The sequence below is a fragment of the Akebia trifoliata genome, chromosome 4 (assembly GCF_017979445.1).
Source record: "Akebia trifoliata isolate Shusen 1 chromosome 4, ASM1797944v1, whole genome shotgun sequence".
NCBI classification, from domain to species: domain Eukaryota; kingdom Viridiplantae; phylum Streptophyta; class Magnoliopsida; order Ranunculales; family Lardizabalaceae; genus Akebia; species Akebia trifoliata.
Genome location: NC_141378.1, coordinates 4,036,261 through 4,054,580, shown reverse-complemented (window position 1 = coordinate 4,054,580; position 18,320 = coordinate 4,036,261). Strand labels below are relative to the sequence as shown.

General features: G+C 34.8%; 1 protein-coding gene across 4 annotated transcripts; it reads right to left on the bottom strand.

Annotated features, from left to right (window-relative positions):
• Positions 1–767: 767 nt before the first annotated feature.
• On the bottom strand, positions 768–17,221 carry LOC147403088 (Polynucleotidyl transferase, ribonuclease H-like superfamily protein). 4 transcript variants are annotated; one of them, XM_086438537.1, is made up of 11 exons: positions 16,795–17,214; positions 9,726–9,900; positions 6,491–7,163; positions 6,302–6,386; positions 5,528–5,615; positions 4,674–4,858; positions 3,754–3,886; positions 2,865–3,001; positions 2,506–2,580; positions 1,367–1,486; positions 768–1,064 (listed from the first exon to the last, which is right to left on the bottom strand). In XM_086438537.1, exons 2-11 carry the CDS (start codon positions 9,871–9,873, stop codon positions 993–995), a joined length of 1,716 nt encoding a protein of 571 aa, XP_086294663.1. In that variant the 5' UTR covers positions 9,874–9,900; positions 16,795–17,214; the 3' UTR covers positions 768–992. The 4 variants fall into 4 exon arrangements, with proteins under 4 accessions (XP_086294663.1, XP_086294662.1, XP_086294666.1 ...); XM_086438536.1 differs by lacking the exon at positions 16,795–17,214 and adding an exon at positions 13,783–14,177; XM_086438540.1 differs by lacking the exon at positions 9,726–9,900 and having other exon boundaries at positions 16,795–17,221.
• Positions 17,222–18,320: the final 1,099 nt, after the last annotated feature.

Sequence of the window (18,320 nt, the reverse complement as noted above, 5' to 3'; positions counted from 1 at the left end):
CCACCATCCCCTGAAATGATTGGTGAGCCCATGTCTCAATAGAACTCCACAAAATCAGTTTCGGGATGGGTATGTAATCTAGGGACCTAAATCATTGCATCAATTGAACTTTGATGAAACATCTGTGAACCCCTTATTCTAAAACAATTTGTTTGAGGTACAATGTAAAATGTAGGTCTGAGATTAGAGGAATAACACAAGTTTCTTCAATATTATAATTTGATCGACTAAAAATATAAGTCCATAATTTTTTTCAAAAATTAAAAATGTCATATTCTTTACAAATAATAAAATTCGAGAAAAGATGGCTCATATAGGCTCAAATGCATAGTTTATATGTGAAATTAAAGAGCTTTATATAACAAGTATTATAATTTTAAAATCAAAGCAAACCTTAAATCATCTAAAGAAATGCAAAATAAATTGACTCCGGTTACCCATCAGATAGAACTTTATCGATTCTGATTCCTATCAGTTCAGTTCCATTTTAGACCCAACTCTAATCGAATCTCATAAATTGGGGGAATTGGAACCGAGATAGATTTCGGTTCCGCTTAAATGGGTACCCATTGACACCCCTGTGGGAGACAGCCCAAGATCACATCAACCGATGAGTCTAACCATCTAAACAATTGTATTGTGGAAAATGTTGCAACCAATCCACAAAATATAGGGTGCAGTTGATGCAATTTTCTGACCGGGACTCATGGATGAACTGTTCCATTGTGTATAGTTCGGCATAGTGTGAAAATTACATGAATGTAATCGTATTCACGTGGCAATAACCATTCCCATACTTTTAATATATACATGCGGACATATTCACAGTTGATGGATTCAAATACATGAAACAAAAGAGGATCCTCCTGTGGTTTAAATTTCAAAGATTTTTCAACTGTAACAGAAATTTACAGAACGAGATAGCTAAAAGCAATGGTATAGGACCTGTGACCTAAGCATTAATTGGGTTTTGAAGGGATGTCTGTCCCATTTCAATCCTCCATTTTGCTTTTGGATTTTTTCTTCCACTTGGGTTTTTCGGGATTATTATCCATGTGGGAAACCTGTGGATCAATCCAGAAAAGAAAAAAAAAACACTTAGATTACTGTCTGATATGTTAAGTGGAGAGTCACCATTATGGATTCTTTTGAGATTTGTAACAGTAGGTCTCAGTTAGAACAAACAGTATAGACGATGAAGAAACTTATTTTCTCAAGCTTCTAAGTTGCAGAATACAAGAAAACTTGGGGTGAATGGTGAATCTCTATGTTTTTATGGAGTTTTTATCCACAAGAGGATAAGTTCTACTTGCAAATATTGTCGAAGGAAGAAAACATGGAGCCTTTTATTTATTTATTTACTTACAATGTGTGATTTCCAGTCGATTTGGGCGTCCTTGCCATTAAAACCTGGGGGCTGATGTTGAACTTGATCATGACTGAATATGTGAACAAGTACAGCAGCATCAAGAGCTGCATATTCCATCTGCACATAAGTTACACTTTAGTTCGGTTTTTAGACTCATTTGAGACAGTCATGAAAAACGGAAATTATTAAAAAAAAAAACAATAATTCTTATTCAAACCGAAAAGGTTAAAATATTGGGATATTTTGATGCTAGGCAAGCAAGGGTGGTTAGTAGCCAACGTGAAGGTCGTGGGATCAACACTCCACATGCCTTTACCAACTTAGCTAAGTTGGCACCTTCATTATTGGGAATTTATTAGGCATACATCGTATAACCTGAAAGGTTATCAATTAGATTTACTTAAAGAAAAAAAGAAGACCAAAAAAATTAATTTCTTCTTTATAGAAATACACTAAATTTTCATAACATTTTTAAGTAACAGTACCACACTAATTCATAACTCTTGAGTCTGGATTTGTAAGTGTTTATTTTTCACTTGAAATAAGAAAAATGTCTTTTTCTAAATCATTATTTCACTTCTACACTAAGGAAATATAAGGTACCAAAATAAATGGAACTTCTCCTAACAACATACAAGAAGACAATCCTAAACATGATTGGATTCACACTGACATATCCCACCTAGGATATCTACAACATAAAAAAATCAACCTGAAAAGATGAGACTAATCATCCACTCTACAGATATTTTTAGAACTGGCCATGTTGGAAGGACACATTAAGCGATGGATTCCAGAACTTAAATGTGACCCCTGCATCATAGGTGTAAATCTTTAATAGACCAACTTATGGTATACCTACTAAACACCCCAGGATTTCTTCACTACACTCTATCCACTACATACATAGGCATGTACATACGTATGGATACAAAAAAGCAAACATTTCAACAGTATGGGTGTGTGCATAAATACACGTGCATGATTGCAAATGCATACATGTAGAAGGTCTGAAAGCATTCACAAGTTGTTGTTATAGTTAAAACCTTTGCAGTTCGAACTAGAAAATTTTATGAATAGCAACAAAATTCTCCAAGCATTCAAGCAAATTACAGAAAAAGGAAAAGGGTACAAACTTGACTCGGAGTCAAAGGCCGTTGCTCCCAATTGCTGTTCCGTATCGTCTTGTTCAAACTAGCACCCAGTATTTTCTAGTACAATAACCACCACAAAAATTATCCTCATGGCTTGATATGAACTGCTAAACTGATGGTAAAAATCGAAAACATCTACTTAAATCACTTGTCCAAAGAAGAAATATTGCTGTATATTTCTTCCTCAGAAAGCCCAGAACTTGCGTGATGTTTTTTCATCACTGATCCAAGTAAGTAGATAAAATAAAAGAAAATCACAAGTGATTGCATAATAAAATAATAAAATAGGATTTAGGTGTGTTGGAGGGATTGGTAGTAGGAGAATAGACATCTTAGATTACCTTGGCAAGCCCAGAGAGACCACCTCTACGATCTTTGAACACATTTTGAATGTCAAGTAGCATTTCGTAGTGTTTGAAACACTCCAACTCTCCATAAGAATGAGACAGCTGCTTTAAATCACATTGGAAACTATAGCCTACACGATTTAGCAACCACAGAGAAATCATTATTCAGTCGATTGTTACTACATCTTTGACAACAGGAGAAACCTTGGGGGTCTAATACAATCATGGGAAAATCCGATTTGCAATGGTAGGATTGCACATTAGTTTTGCTGGGAAAGTAATTTTACTCTCTTGACAAGAAAATATTTTCCAAAAACTCCCAAGGAAAATGATTTTCTCATCTTATCTCCTGATGATAATCTCTTAAGATTACCCCCACCACCTAAAATGAAAAACAAATCTCTTTTTGACAATTTCCTAGGTACAAGCAAACACTGGAATTCATTTTTCCCATGATTTTTTTTTCTCCAAACCCAGGGTGTTCTTGAGCAATCTCCTAGACCCACCATTTGATGGATTCCACCTAGGAAATCTCCTAGGAAAAAAAGCTACAACTAGATGCATAACCATCTGATCTCTTATTTTTTGCTTCATTATTGGAAGGGCAGAATATATACGCTTACTAGTCCAACAAAGAAAATCAGAATATGAGATGGATGTCTACAATGATGCAAACATCCGAGGAGACTGAATTCTAATTTAGAGTTTCTTTTCAGAGTCAATTGAATGGTTAGTTCTCGTTCCCCATTACGGGCACCTAGAGAATTCCAATCTCCAAACAATACTGCAGATTTCTTACAGTTAAATACAGGACATAAAAATAAATGCAAAAGAAGAACGATAAACAATCTTCTGCAAGTGATGCTTTGAGTTTTTTGCATACCAAGCTTCAGAATTCTTGGAGAATGTAAAATGTGCTTTAGGCAGCTATCTAAGACATTGGGTCCCTCTTCAGATAACTTTATCAAGTCAACGATGAAAACTGTCGTTTCAGAAGCAATCTGCATGATAGAGACCTGAGGCATGGCAATGCCCATATTGTTAATAATAGGTCCATAGTCCATGAGGGGAAAAAAAGGATGAACACATAAATATTTAGGAATTGTATGCCCTTATTCTTATGACCCCAGCACAAGACCATTAGTAAAAACAAGATAATTATTCCATCAGACTATACCATACACATTAATTACTGAGGCACACTAAACATGCCCTGAATCACAAGGAAGAACCGTTTTCATTTCTTTTAAACCATACATTAACCACTTTTTTAGGTTTTTCCTCCTTTCTTCTCTTCTTATATTTCTTTGTTTTTGTTAGCATGCATGCACATAATTGGAGCATGTAGAAACAAATTTAAATACAAAATAGTAATGTATGCAAAGAAAGTTGTTGAACTTATTTGATTTGTAAATAACTTTTTAGTATTTAGTATTATGCAGAGAAAGTTTGTAAAAAACGTATTTTAGTTATATTTTTAAAGTAGTTACTTACTTCAGAAACTTTTATATTGATTATTTATATATTATATTATTTATTTAAACTTTCAGGCATGTGAGGCTTACGCTTCAAGGCACTGGCCATAAACTTATTTAAATTCATCTCCCTGGACTTTGGTAAGATAGTAATCTGATTTATTTTCAATCCTATTCCCTAATTAAACCTGGAAAAAAGTGTTGTTCATTCCAACTTTCTAAAACAATAGAAGTTGCTAACATACTGAAATGAATGGATTCAACAGAAAAAAAAATGAGATAAGCATGAACTAGTGCAGAAAATGGTCAAATATAAGTTGATGATTACCTTGTTGGGCTTGCTGCCTTTTGTATAATTAGGTTTCCACTCGCAATCTAAGCCAACAACTTTACATCCCATGATATGGGATGTAGCACTAAGCAAACCACTAACTTCATCAACCCATTTGACTTCTTCCGAAACCAACTCATTAAGACATAGATAATGGGCCCTTGGAGAATTTGCTTCAGGTACTGTACGTAACAAACTAGTTAATGACCATATACATCTGAAACCATCCATACATGAAACAAATAAGTGCTTTCTACGTTAGCTAGAAATCATGATTTGAAAATGAAATAACTGTGAAGTTAAAATAAGTGCCTAACATGTAAGACTAACATCTTGAGGACTGATGGGTCCGTCTAAGAAATTCCCTAGATAAAAAGTTGAGAGATCTAATGATCACAACCATGCATGTACAAACATAAGTAGGGGATAATCTGGAAACTTATTAGCCATTTTTATTATCTTAAAGGCTATGCCACATGGTTTCAAATTTTGAACTTGGAGTCTGAATCACCAAAGCCAAAACTGTGTTGACTCAAACAATCCAAATGATCTGGTCCCGAGTCAATGCAAGACCAAAGTCCACTTCAAGGCAGTATTCTGTTGAATATTGAAGATGCATCAATCCCGAGTCAAGCTGAGTCAGGGGAGTGGCAGTTGATACAAGTCTGAGTCCAATCACAGGTTTTCAGACACAGTAGAAATCTTCCTTGAGAAGATTTCATGCAAGATGGCAAAACACACAGTTGTTCTGGAATACTAAGGTCTGGTGAAAAATCCGCATACCATATTTTTGAATCACATTTACCATGACCTGAAATTTAATGACTTAGAGTAAAAGCGATTTCGCGTACCTCTGAGTTTCATGAAACTTTTAAGGGAGTACCGCTCACACAATTCATTAACCTTCTCTAAGTGATCTGCTTCCATTGCCAAATTCACCTTTATTTGGTGCAGAAATGAATTAGGCCATTCCATGCTCAGCATATAAATTTATATATATTAATCACATAAAATTTTGTCAACAAATAAAGAGAAATTCCATTTGCTTGAAGATAATTCAGGTCTTTTAGAAGCCCACAAAAATGTGGCATGCAAGAAAAAGAGTAACAAATATCCCAGTCTTTATGTTATTAGTTTCAAACTAATTTATGTTATTAGTTTTCTTCAATTTATTATTCAAGGAAATAACCATAATTTCCATGAGGTTCAAAATTTTGACATGGTAAATGAAATCATGACAGGAAATATTCAATCACGTGGGGGATTTAGTAGGAAGTACTATCCACAATCAAATTGATATTATTAACTGTTGTTTGTCATGAAGGGGGTCATTTTCTATGAATGGTTCAAAGGGGATTGTTATGTAAATTTTTTTTGTGTTTGCTCGTTTCAGATACAAATATCTGTGACACTCATTTCTTGAAGTCATAGACAGGAATCAAGTAATTAATTTTGATAACCAAGTATTTAGTAGGAAAGAAGAGCAAGGGATTCTATAAGAATAAGTGATCATGCCTGATAATACAAGAGTTAAGAATGCAACCAAAATGCAACAAAGCTTCCAGCTTCAAACAAGAAAGATAGTGTGCTCATAACAATAGAAAATATCTATAGCTACTTCTTACCAAGTATTCAACAAGTTGAAGATCATTGTGAGTCCTTGCCTCAGCAATATCCCAGCACCCTTTTTCTGCTAGCTTTTTTAGTGAACTGCAATTTAGGGAATATTTCTATTAACAGTCGGTGATGAAAGGAAAATCACCAGAGTATCAAGAATCCAAGAGAATAAAAGATGAAGTGAAAAGAACATAAACCTTTTTTTGCACATATGATACACATCTGGAAACTTCGTCTGGAGATCGTTCTTCTTTACAATCTCAGAAGCATTCTTTAGCATCTTCATGTCAATATATACTTGGACCAGTACACATAACATCTCCTTCCCCATGAATATTGCCCACTTCTCTGCTGCTTTGAATTGGTTTTCTTGCATCATTCTCAGTAGAAAGGACTCATCAAACAAATGGATGGAGAAGTGTTCTAGGAAAGTTACAGCCATCATATAAGAATGGGATTCTATCAATCTAAGGATGTATGGTTCAATGAATTCCTTTGCCATGTCCAAAATATGATCATTCACCTCCAAACCACTTAAGGCTTCTCCGATGTTTTTCAACTTAACATCAACAACTTCAAGCAGTTTTATGAGAACCCCCTCTCCATGACTGACATGACCAGAAATAGCACCAAGAAATAAATGGGCAGCCAGGCTCCTAGCTCTAGATAAATCTGCTGGGATGGTTTGCAAACGACGAAGAGCAGATATTACTAAGTGACTGAAACCTTCGGTATAGGGAGGTCCAAGTATGGGCAAGACGTAGAGGCATTGAGCAACAAAAGTAGCTGGCCCAGGCTTGGGAGAGTTATGAAGTACAAGTAGGACTTGTTGCTGAAGAGCATGGAACTTCATAGTCGCCTTACGTGTGCCTTCAAAAGCGGGATTCATTTGAGAAACAAACAACATGTACTTTATCTAAATATAATACATGGACGATTGAAATTTGTAGACAAGCCAACTGTAACAACAAAAGAATACAACGTCTCTAGGTCGTTATGCAGAGATTGATTGACTTACTATATGCACAAAGATTATGAAGATTACTTCCCTTGACACTCCAGATGGACCAACCGGGTTCTTCTTCTACAGCCTTAAGAGGATAAATTATAGGATTTCCCAACGGATGATGTGGTATGCAACCAAGTAAGGTTCATTCTCACTGCATTGTCCTCGTGATTGATAGAAACTATTGATTTTTTTTTTTTTCACTTAGTGGTCGATGAAAGGATCCAATTTACTACAAGATAGTAAAGAGGCTTGGTCCTACAATTTATATTTCCCCTGAGAATGGGAAGATCTGTAGGGTCTCCTCCATTGGCACAAGTTGCAGCCACAAAGAGGTACACACCAAAAGCTGAGCTTAAGGGACAGACCTCTTAGAACTGACAGATCTATGGACTATAATTTCACCAATGCAGACTTCTATCCTTTCTAGCCAATATTATCTACATGTTTGAATATTTTATGAGCATAAAATGCAACTGTCTGTTTGCACATGCTCATATGCATAACAGTGGGTTATGTAACAACAGTAACACAATTAGTATGTGTCCAACTCAGCACCTTTGAGAAGCTCAAAATGCAGTCACATCCACATATCACGATATGGTATTAAAGATACATTTAAATCATAAGGTCTAAACAAAACAAACAAACAAAAGGGTAAAATGTGTAACTGGAACCCGAATCACAGAAAAAATAAAACAAAAAAAATGGCGTCTCCATGTTACAATGTAAGTGGGTGATTGTCTATGTAATGTTTGCCTGCAAATAAATAGTTTTATATTGTTAAAAAAGTTCATATCATGATGGAAGAACCTCCTATATGGGTGTAGAACTCCAAATCACATGCATAAACATTTAATGTCAAACATTTATCAGACTGATAGTATCAGTTCATGTTTTTTGCATTAATTCTACATAAAAGAAAGTAAAAGTTGATTATTATGCCATATCATCATCAGAGTCTATCCCAGGAATTCAGGGTCTGTTGCACGAATCTTGTTCCTTTCAATTCTTTATTTAGCCATGTCTTATGTTAATTCAAGTGTGTTCATATCCCAAAACCTAAAATGCAATTGCGAGTTCAATCAAGCGAATATCTAAGTGAATTTCAGATACTAAAAACATCATCTATCTAAAGCCATGTCTTCTGTTAATTCAAGCGTGTTCATATCCACCCGCTCTACCTCAATCGACGTCCTTTTTTTGTCTCTCCCTCTTGTGGTTTTAGAAACTAAGAACAAATATACCACACTTTTGACAGGTTTAAAAAACAACTTTAACATAAACCATGTTTAATTAAAATGAAGATTTACTTATTCTACAATGGTGGGGATTGGCAAAGAAAGGGGTCACAAATGCATTGACAACATTAAGGACATAAGTGAGGGAACAATAACTACTATGGGGAAAAAAGGTGATGAAACAAATGAGATCCTAGTTAAAGTACAAGGCCTTATATCTAGGAAGGGGGGTCCCCTGGTGTATTTTAGTTGTAAATAACACAATGTTAACTAATTAGATTTTAGATGGGTTAACTGCAAAATTAGAACTTCAAAGACCTTCTTTGAAGGCCAAGAGCTTTAAAACAAATGGCCAAGACAAAGCATATGGGTTGCAACTTCAGTATGGTCTCGCATGGAGAAGATGCACAAATAAAAATTGATGAAAACCTCCAAGGCAACCATTTTCGAAATCTTAGCTTTGTTATCTGTAAGGAGGGTAGTGGAGATGTTCTTCCGGGTGCGGCATAACTATCACATATAAATCAAAATAAAAGGAAAATTTTACAAGATGACAATAAGACCGGCTACACTTTATGGAGCAAAATGTCGGGGAAATATGAAAAAACATCGTTGACAGAGCATGGCAAAGCTAAGGACTTTGAGATGGATGAAGGGGAGACTGAGAAAGATAAAATAAAAAAAATGAATTCATTTGCGAAAATGTAATAGTAGTCTCAATCGGTGATTAAATAAATAATTGTCCATTGAAACTGTTTGATCATACTCAATGGAACCAATGACAAACAATAGTGAGAAGGAACATGAAGGTTGAAGGCTCTAAATGAGTGAGAGGGAGGCCAAATGACTTGAGGTATTAAGAACATATATGAAGACAGTTAAATTAACAAAGACATGGTTTAATAAATAATTGGATAGAGGAGTAGGATTTATTCAATCAATCCAGAAAGTTGAAATAAGGCTTTGGTGATGATGACATTTTTCTAAGTAGAACATAAATAGACACGAGTACTCATAGGGAATCTAAATATCTTACCTAAATATTTTTTGCTTTAAATTACTTGAGCATTCATTGGGCAGAAAATAGTTATGACTTCTGAAGATATTGATAACATAATATGTGCACCACAAACATAACGATGAATCCCTTTGAAAAAAAAAGAGCATTTCTGAAAGAAAAATTACCGCACACATAACATTCTTTTAGAAGGTAGACAAATATTGTTGGCGGGATGTGAGACAAATCTGAGAAAGCATGCAAACAAATAGCCTGCGTTTGATGATCTTTCTCCTCACTCTTTACAACTTCCCCTACAGCTTCTTCTGAACCCATATTAGAAGCTAGGGAAGAAGCTATGACCTAACAAAATAACCAAATGTAGATCATAAGTATGTTGCAGGAACTTATAATGAGTTCTGCACTCAATCCAATATAACAACAGCTAAACTCCTTCACAGAAAGTTTATACATTCTCATTATCTAGAAATAAGGCATCAATCCCCATGACTACCACCGGAAAGTTAAGAGAAGTCATTGCAACATTTATATTAAAAAGGTCACATTCAAAGATTATAGACAACAGACACAAAATGACTTCAGACTATCATAAATCATAAGACTATTTAGAGTGACATAGTTCAATAATTTGCTTGTCGTTATATATTTTTGAGCCAAAAGTGAGTGACAAAATCATATATATAAGGAAGGTCACATGGCAACGCTAATGCTGGGGTAAAGGAAGGCTGTTAGGTTAGACCAAGACAAGCAAGGTATTCTTCTTTTCGTGAAGAACATAAGAATGATCTAGCTTATGAGAAAAGTGCATCTGAAGTAGGTATACTGTCACGCCCCGATTTTCAGATCCAAAGACCCAACCCAATTTCTCAATATGAATCTTGGATCCAAAACCCAAGTGTGATTAACATGACATTTAATTCAGATTAGTAACAATAATTAGATGAAGGTCAAATAAACATAAAAAAACATAATCTTTAACAACTAACTAGTTTCAATATACATATGAATTCGAAAAATCATAGCTCGGTGTAGAAATTTCGTATCCACACCCATAATGTCAATTCGGCAACCTTAATAAATTCATCAATGCTTAAAAATAAGTTTACAATTCATGTAAATACTAAAATTTTCCAAAAATCAAAGAAATCAATTTTTTTAACCTGTCGTCACTCAATGAAGCAAGAAAACTCCAATTTGAGTCTTTTTTTTTTAATTCATTACAAATCAAAACCAAGTGATCTCAAACAGACTCAAAGTCAATATTCAAAATAAAAAATTAAGATTTCTGGGAAACAAAATTAGTTTAAAATATATTTAACTAAAAATTCCAAATACAAGTTTTATCTGAAAATTTATGTGCCTTGTGATTCCTGACATGTGTACCGTGGAAAAATCATAAATTTCAACTGATCAAATTTTTGAATGAGACCAAAAATGTCGTGAAAATAGAAGGGAAAAAAAAAAAAGACCTTTACGTGACAAGAAAACATGGGAAAATGCCACTTTTGGTTTCTGACTGTTGCCATATTGGTCCCATCATCCACTTCGGTGTCTTTGGGTTTAATTAATAATCCTCTCATCTCTGACTATATTATCGATTGTACAAATATCAAAGTAATACATGGTCGACTAGGGATAAAGCGTATACTTACAACCACAATATCCATTATCAATATTCCTATTTAAAAGTAAACCTATCATTATATCATTAAAAAGAATTTCTGTAGTTTTATTAGAATATGGCCAAAAATGATAGCTAAGATAGTAATATAATTATTTAGCCAACTGTTTATCTTTTTAATAAATTCTCTTTTAATTTTATCTACTTATTTCCCTTATTTAAAATAAATATTTTATACCATTAAAATTATAATAAGCGAAACATCACCAAATGACTAAAGACACATCATATTAGATGGTCCTGCAGGTCCAACATTATGGATCCCACAACAAAAGCACCAACTGCAAAATAAAAAACTTAGCTCGAGACAGACACTTGGAAATTGGAATTATAAAATGCAAAACATTGGCGAAACACTAAGAATTGACATACCATGGAGGTAACTGAGGAGAACAAAATGAAAAGGGCGGTTTACTATCCAGCCACATTGAGTATTAAATTTCGGGAATGAGTGATATAAAGGATAGATAGGAAGCATGTATCATTGGAGTTAATTCAATCGTCATTGGAGGCTTGTCTAGGATCAACATGGTATGGTTATAACAATATGACAACACTAGGTTTTGAGTGGTGAGGAAAGGATAACGAGATAAAAGAAGATGAGCTTAAGATTTCTAAGAAGTTAATGGTTTTAAAAGGGAGGAATGATTGCATCTTGCTTGCGGCTTTCCAAAGCCTAAATATAAGAACACAAAGTGGGGTATGATGTGATACACCCAACTCACTGTTTTAAAAATGAGAAAAAGGTTTGCATCATTAGAGATCAAAATAGCCACAATATAGGAACACAAAGGGAACATGATGAATTTGTACTATATATGTATATAAGATAGAGCTCGGATCCTAACTGTAAAGTTGTCAATGGGATGGGCGCTGGCCCCAGCCCGCTCTGTCATGGACAGGATTTGAGCATTAGGATTATGCCCGTTTAGTTATTAGGTCTATCTGGGCTCAAGCTTGAAAGGTAGGTCAGTCAGACAGCCCTGCCCAGCTTGATGACTTATATTACATTTTGAAATCTTAAGCAACAAATTCACTCTCTGGTGTTGTTCCATCTATCATATATGTGATCCACATAAAGGGGCCGAAGGCGGAGGTATATCATGTCCTAAATTATCACCTTTGATAGGGAAGGAAATGTCCAAGATGAAGTTGGGGTAAATGGAGGCATAGAATCCTTTTGGAATCCATAATCAACTCCAAATTGGATTCCACTGATGGGTCAGTGTGGGAAATCGACGAAGAATAGGCGAAAGGATATACACACACATACATATATTTCAAAATCTAATAGTTATTGAAACTGGGTGATTAGATCGGATGATGGAATGGCATTCTTGTTATTTCCACATTTTTCTTAGACTTCCTTATCATGGTTGAAATTATTTTCTTTTGGAGTTTTATTAATTACAGTGGGACTCATACTGGAATTTAAATTTTAATTCTAATAATTTCCCTTATGAGACCAACTTCCACATTCTATTTGTAGGGAATTCCATTATTGAAAATCTCCAAATTTGTTTTCCACACCTTCGAAGAGAATAAATAAAAGATTCTTCGACAATCTTGGCTCTAGGAATTTGAAGAACTTAAGAAGACATGCATAAAAAAGAGGCGGAGATTGAATAGGAAACACCATCTAAGTAGATTCCTTCAGTTGGAATATGTAACTTTCAATTTGTCATGCCATGACCACTGGATCGAATAGACAACAGTGCGACATTATGTTCATGTGGGATCAATATGATCCAAAAAATTGCCCCAACTATTGTTTACATAAGATTCTTTTCCAGGGGAGAAAATGGGTGATTTTGATCCTAGGTCCATGGTATAACCACTCACAAACTTTACCAACTCATTGAGTTCGCACCTTCATATTCACCGTACAACATTTTAAATTTACAATATTTTGAACTCAAAATGGTGAACAACCTCATGAGAACCTGCTATTTGAATTCCTACTAACAGCTCCCTTATTTTGTTATATTTGCGGGTGGGTTTAGAACCCAAGTCGAAACTTAACAACTTAGCGAGCCGGCACCTTCACTTCCGCCTCCCTTATCAAAAGGACCTCAAATTAATACCTAAATTGATCCAAATCAAGTCGATTGACCAGTAAAGCAGAGGTTCATGATCTCTTTCTAAGCAAGGTTGACACTCATAGTAAGCTGCAACATTTCTCAAACCAATCCCTCGTAAAACAAAACGATACCACCACTAAGACAACATTTAACCAATTCAAATCATCCCAACATATTCTTCAAACAATTTCCACAACCACAAGAACTAACAAATACTGGTAAGATTTTGAGGAAAATTGCAAATAAACACAAAACGTACCATTAAAAAACATTGAACTAAATCAAACACTAAACGAACATAAATGCCACCAATATCCTCCAAAAATAATCATCAAAGAAATTCAAGACTCAGACACTTGAACAAATATTTAACATGTACTATAAATTTTAGATCAAAATGAACAAAACGAAATCAACAATATAGAACAAACAAATCTAAATGAAATTTAAATTAATTTTTACCTTAGCTGAGAAAAAACGATGAGAGATTCAAAGCTCCAAATAACTGATGAGTCTATAAGTTTCTCTCACACAAATCACAATGTGTTTGAGCAGCAAAGACAGAATGTATTTGGTATTTATAAACAAATGAAGCAAATGATGATAAACCCTAATTTCAAAGGGATATCTTGAGGCTAACAGATCTTTCCTTAAAGGGAAAAAAACTGTCTGAGTGTCTCAATAAATCTGTGATCTGTTATTTGGATTTCCCAAAAGTCAGTTTACGTCTTTTCTTTTCTCTCTTTTTGTTGTTTTCTTGATTATTTGGTTCCATTAAGGCTTCTTGCTATCATGCGCTAGTATGTGCATTGCACTGAAGCAGAGTCAGAGACGGAGACATGTGTGCACTGTAGGTTTTTTTTTTCTTTTAAACTTGTGTTGTGTACTTGTGAGCGCTTCCTTGAGTCTTTCGCAGATCCTGATCATATGCTCCTAGAAGTTTATTAACCATACAACTTCATGGATCTTTGGTCCATAGTATCCGAAAAAATAGTCCCCACATCAAGAAATCATAAAATCAGGTTGTGTGAGTGAAAATAGGAACATTTCAATATTGTTGAGTTAAGTGCGTAGGGATTATCAACGGAATAACCTAACAGTGGGGATTTCATCAACCCAACCCAATCTCAAGAACAAGAATGTTATCAATCTCCAATCAAGCACTCCACTGTTAACGGATCCCAATATCGGTGTGAGACTAAATTTTGAAGACGATAAATTTGAAATGTCTCATCTATTATAAACTGGCAACGAGATTCATGAAAATGACTATCTTGATTTCCAAAAGAAGAAGATCGGTATAGGTCAGGTGTAACGACGAGAATAAAATGAAAAGGGCGGTTTACCATCCAGCCACATTGAGTATTAAATTTCGGGAATGAGTGATATAAAGGATAGATAGAAAGCATGTATCATTGGAGTTAATTCAATCGTCATTGGAGGCTTGTCTAGGATCAACATGGTATGGTTATAACAATATGACAACACTAGGTTTTGAGTGGTGAGGAAAGGATAACGAGATAAAAGAAGATGAGCTTAAGATTTCTAAGAAGTTAATGGTTTTAAAAGGGAGGAATGATTGCATCTTGCTTGCAGCTTTCCAAAGCCTAAATATAAGAACACAAAGTGGGGTATGATGTGATACACCCAACTCACTGTTTTAAAAATGAGAAAAAGGTTTGCATCATTAGAGATCAAAATAGCCACAATATAGGAACACAAAGGGAACATGATGAATTTGTACTATATATGTATATAAGATAGAGCTCGGATCCTAACTGTAAAGTTGTCAATGGGATGGGCGCTGGCCCCAGCCCGCTCTGTCATGGACAGGATTTGAGCATTAGGATTATGCCCGTTTAGTTATTAGGTCTATCTGGGCTCAAGCTTGAAAGGTAGGTCAGTCAGACAGCCCTGCTCAGCTTGATGACTTATAATAAATTTTGAAATCTTAAACAACAAATTCACTCTCTAGGGTTGTTCCATCTATCATATATGTGATCCTCATAAAGGGGCCGAAGGCGGAGGTATATCATGTCCTAAATTATCACCTTTGATAGGGAAGGAAATGTCCAAGATGAAGTTGGGGTAAATGGAGGCATAGAATCCTTTTGGAATCCATAATCAACGCCAAATTGGATTCCACTGACGGGTCAGTGTGGGAAATCGACGAAGAATAGGCGAAAGGATATACACACACATACATATATTTCAAAATCTAATAGTTATTGAAACTAGGTGATTAGATCGGATGATGGTATGGCATTCTTGTTATTTCCACATTTTTCTTAGACTTCCTTATCATGGTTGAAATTATTTTCTTTTGGAGTTTTATTAATTACAGTGGGACTCATACTGGAATTTAAATTTTAATTCTAATAATTTCCCTTATGAGACCAACTTCCACATTCTATTTGTAGGGAGTTCCATTATTGAAAATCTCCAAATTTGTTTTCCACACCTTCGAAGAGAATAAATAAAAGATTCTTCGACAATCTTGGCTCTAGGAATTTGAAGAGCTTAAGAAGACATGCATAAAAAAGAGGCGGAGATTGAATAGGAAACAACATCTAAGTGGATTCCTTCAGTTGGAATATGTAACTTTCAATTTGTCATGCCATGACCACTGGATCGAATAGACAACAGTGCGACATTATGTTCATGTGGGATCAATATGATCCAAAAAATTGCCCCAACTATTGTTTACATAAGATTCTTTTCTAGGGGAGAAAATGGGTGATTTTGATCCTAGGTCCATGGTATAACCACTCACAAACTTTACCAACTCATTGAGTTCGCACCTTCATATTCACCGTACAACATTTTAAATTTACAATATTTTGAACTCAAAATGGTGAACAACCTCATGAGAACCTGCTATTTGAATTCCTACTAACAGCTCCCTTATTTTGTTATATTCGCGGGTGGGTTTTGAACCCAAGTCGAAACTTAACAACTTAGCGAGCCGGCACCTTCACTTCCGCCTCCCTTATCAAAAGGACCTCAAATTAATACCTAAATTGATCCAAATCAAGTCGATTGACCAGTAAAGCAGAGGTTCATGATCTCTTTCTAAGCAAGGTTGACACTCATAGTAAGCTGCAACATTTCTCAAACCAATCCCTCGTAAAACAAAACGATACCACCACTAAGACAACATTTAACCAATTCAAATCATCCCAACATATTCTTCAAACAATTTCCACAACCACAAGAACTAACAAATACTGGTAAGATTTTGAGGAAAATTGCAAATAAACACAAAACGTACCATTAAAAAACATTGAACTAAATCAAACACTAAACGAACATAAATGCCACCAATATCCTCCAAAAATAATCATCAAAGAAATTCAAGACTCAGACACTTGAACAAATATTTAACATGTACTATAAATTTTAGATCAAAATGAACAAAACGAAATCAACAATATAGAACAAACAAATCTAAATGAAATTTAAATTAATTTTTACCTTAGCTGAGAAAAAACGATGAGAGATTCAAAGCTCCAAAGAACTGATAAGTCTAAGTTTCTCTCACACAAATCACAATGTGTTTGAGCAGCAAAGACAGAATGTATTTGGTATTTATAAACAAATGAAGCAAATGATGATAAACCCTAATTTCAAAAGGATATCTTGGGGCTAACAGATCTTTCCTTAAAGGGAAAAAAACTGTCCGAGTGTCTCAATAAATCTGTGGTCTGTTATTTGGATTTCCCAAAAGTCAGTTTACGTCTTTTCTCCTCTCTTTTTGTTGTTTTCTTGATTATTTTGTTCCATGAAGGCTTCTTGCTATCATGCGCTAGTATGTGCATTGCACTGAAGCAGAGTCAGAGACGGAGACATGTGTGCACTGTAGGTTTTTTTTTTTTGTCTTTTAAACTTGTGTTGTGTACTTGTGAGCGCTTCCTTGAGTCTTTCGCAGATCTCATGGTCTTTACCTGCTATTGTTATTACAGAGTCCTGATCATATGCTCCTAGAAGTTTATTAACCATACAACTTCATGGATCTATGGGAGCCACGGCAGATCTTTTTTATTCTATAATTATTTTCCCGTGTTTGGTCCATAGTATCCGAAAAAATAGTCCCCACATCAAGAAATCATAAAATCAGGTTGTGTGAGTGAAAATAGGAACATTTCAATATTGTCGAGTAAAGTGCCTAGGGATTATCAACGGAATAACCTAACAGTGGGGATTTCATCGACCCAACCCAATCTCAAGAACAAGAATGTTATCAATCTCCAATCAAGCACTCCACTATTAAAGGATCCCAATATTGGTGTGAGACCTAATTTTGAAGACGATAAATTTGAAATGTCTCATCTATTATAAACTGGCAACGAGATTCATGAAAATGACTATCTTGATTTCCAAAAGAAGAAGATCGGTATAGGTCAGGTGTAACAACGAGAATATGTGAAACTTTTTTTTTAATAAAAAGGGGAGGGGGGAGATAAGCCTTCATAAGTAGAATTTTCTTCTAATTTATAATATTAAATATAATTTAAGTATTTGAGTATCTTTGATAAATATCTTATCAATGTTTTAAAATAAGGAATTCATGAGGGGGTAGTTGTTATTGTGCAAGTCATACCATATTTATGAATTCTTCATTGAATCCAACTAACCTTATAAAACAACTCATCAAGATTTGTAACAAATCTCAAGGTCTATTGATGATGGACGAGGCTTAATAAGACTATTTTACTTGCTATCTTTGTAAGGAAAGTGTCTCCCTTCTTCCTTCTAGACAAGGACCATTGGATAGGCCTTGGATGTATTTGTTAAACAGATATTAGACTTCTAATCCATTTGTATTATTAATGAAAGAAAAAGGTTGGCAAAGCACTGAATAATTACTCTTAAAACTATCGTAATTATTGCACTACAGAGTGGAGATTATAGAAATTTGGATGGATAAAGATGAAACACACCAAAACAATAATTAATTAATGGGAAGAGAAACTAATAAGGATAAGGTCACATATTTTTTT

Bases quoted from the DNA above. Each gene is read 5' to 3' on its own strand.
- LOC147403088 (XM_086438537.1), bottom strand. From the start codon at position 9,873: ATGGGTTCAGAAGAAGCTGTAGGGGAAGTTGTAAAGAGTGAGGAGAAA. The intron at 7,164-9,725 runs GTAATTTTTCTT...CCGCTTTTGAAG, and splicing joins AAAAGAATGTTATGTGTGCG to GCACACGTAAGGCGACTATG. The intron at 6,387-6,490 runs GTTTATGTTCTT...CCTAAATTGCAG, and splicing joins TATCATATGTGCAAAAAAAG to TTCACTAAAAAAGCTAGCAG.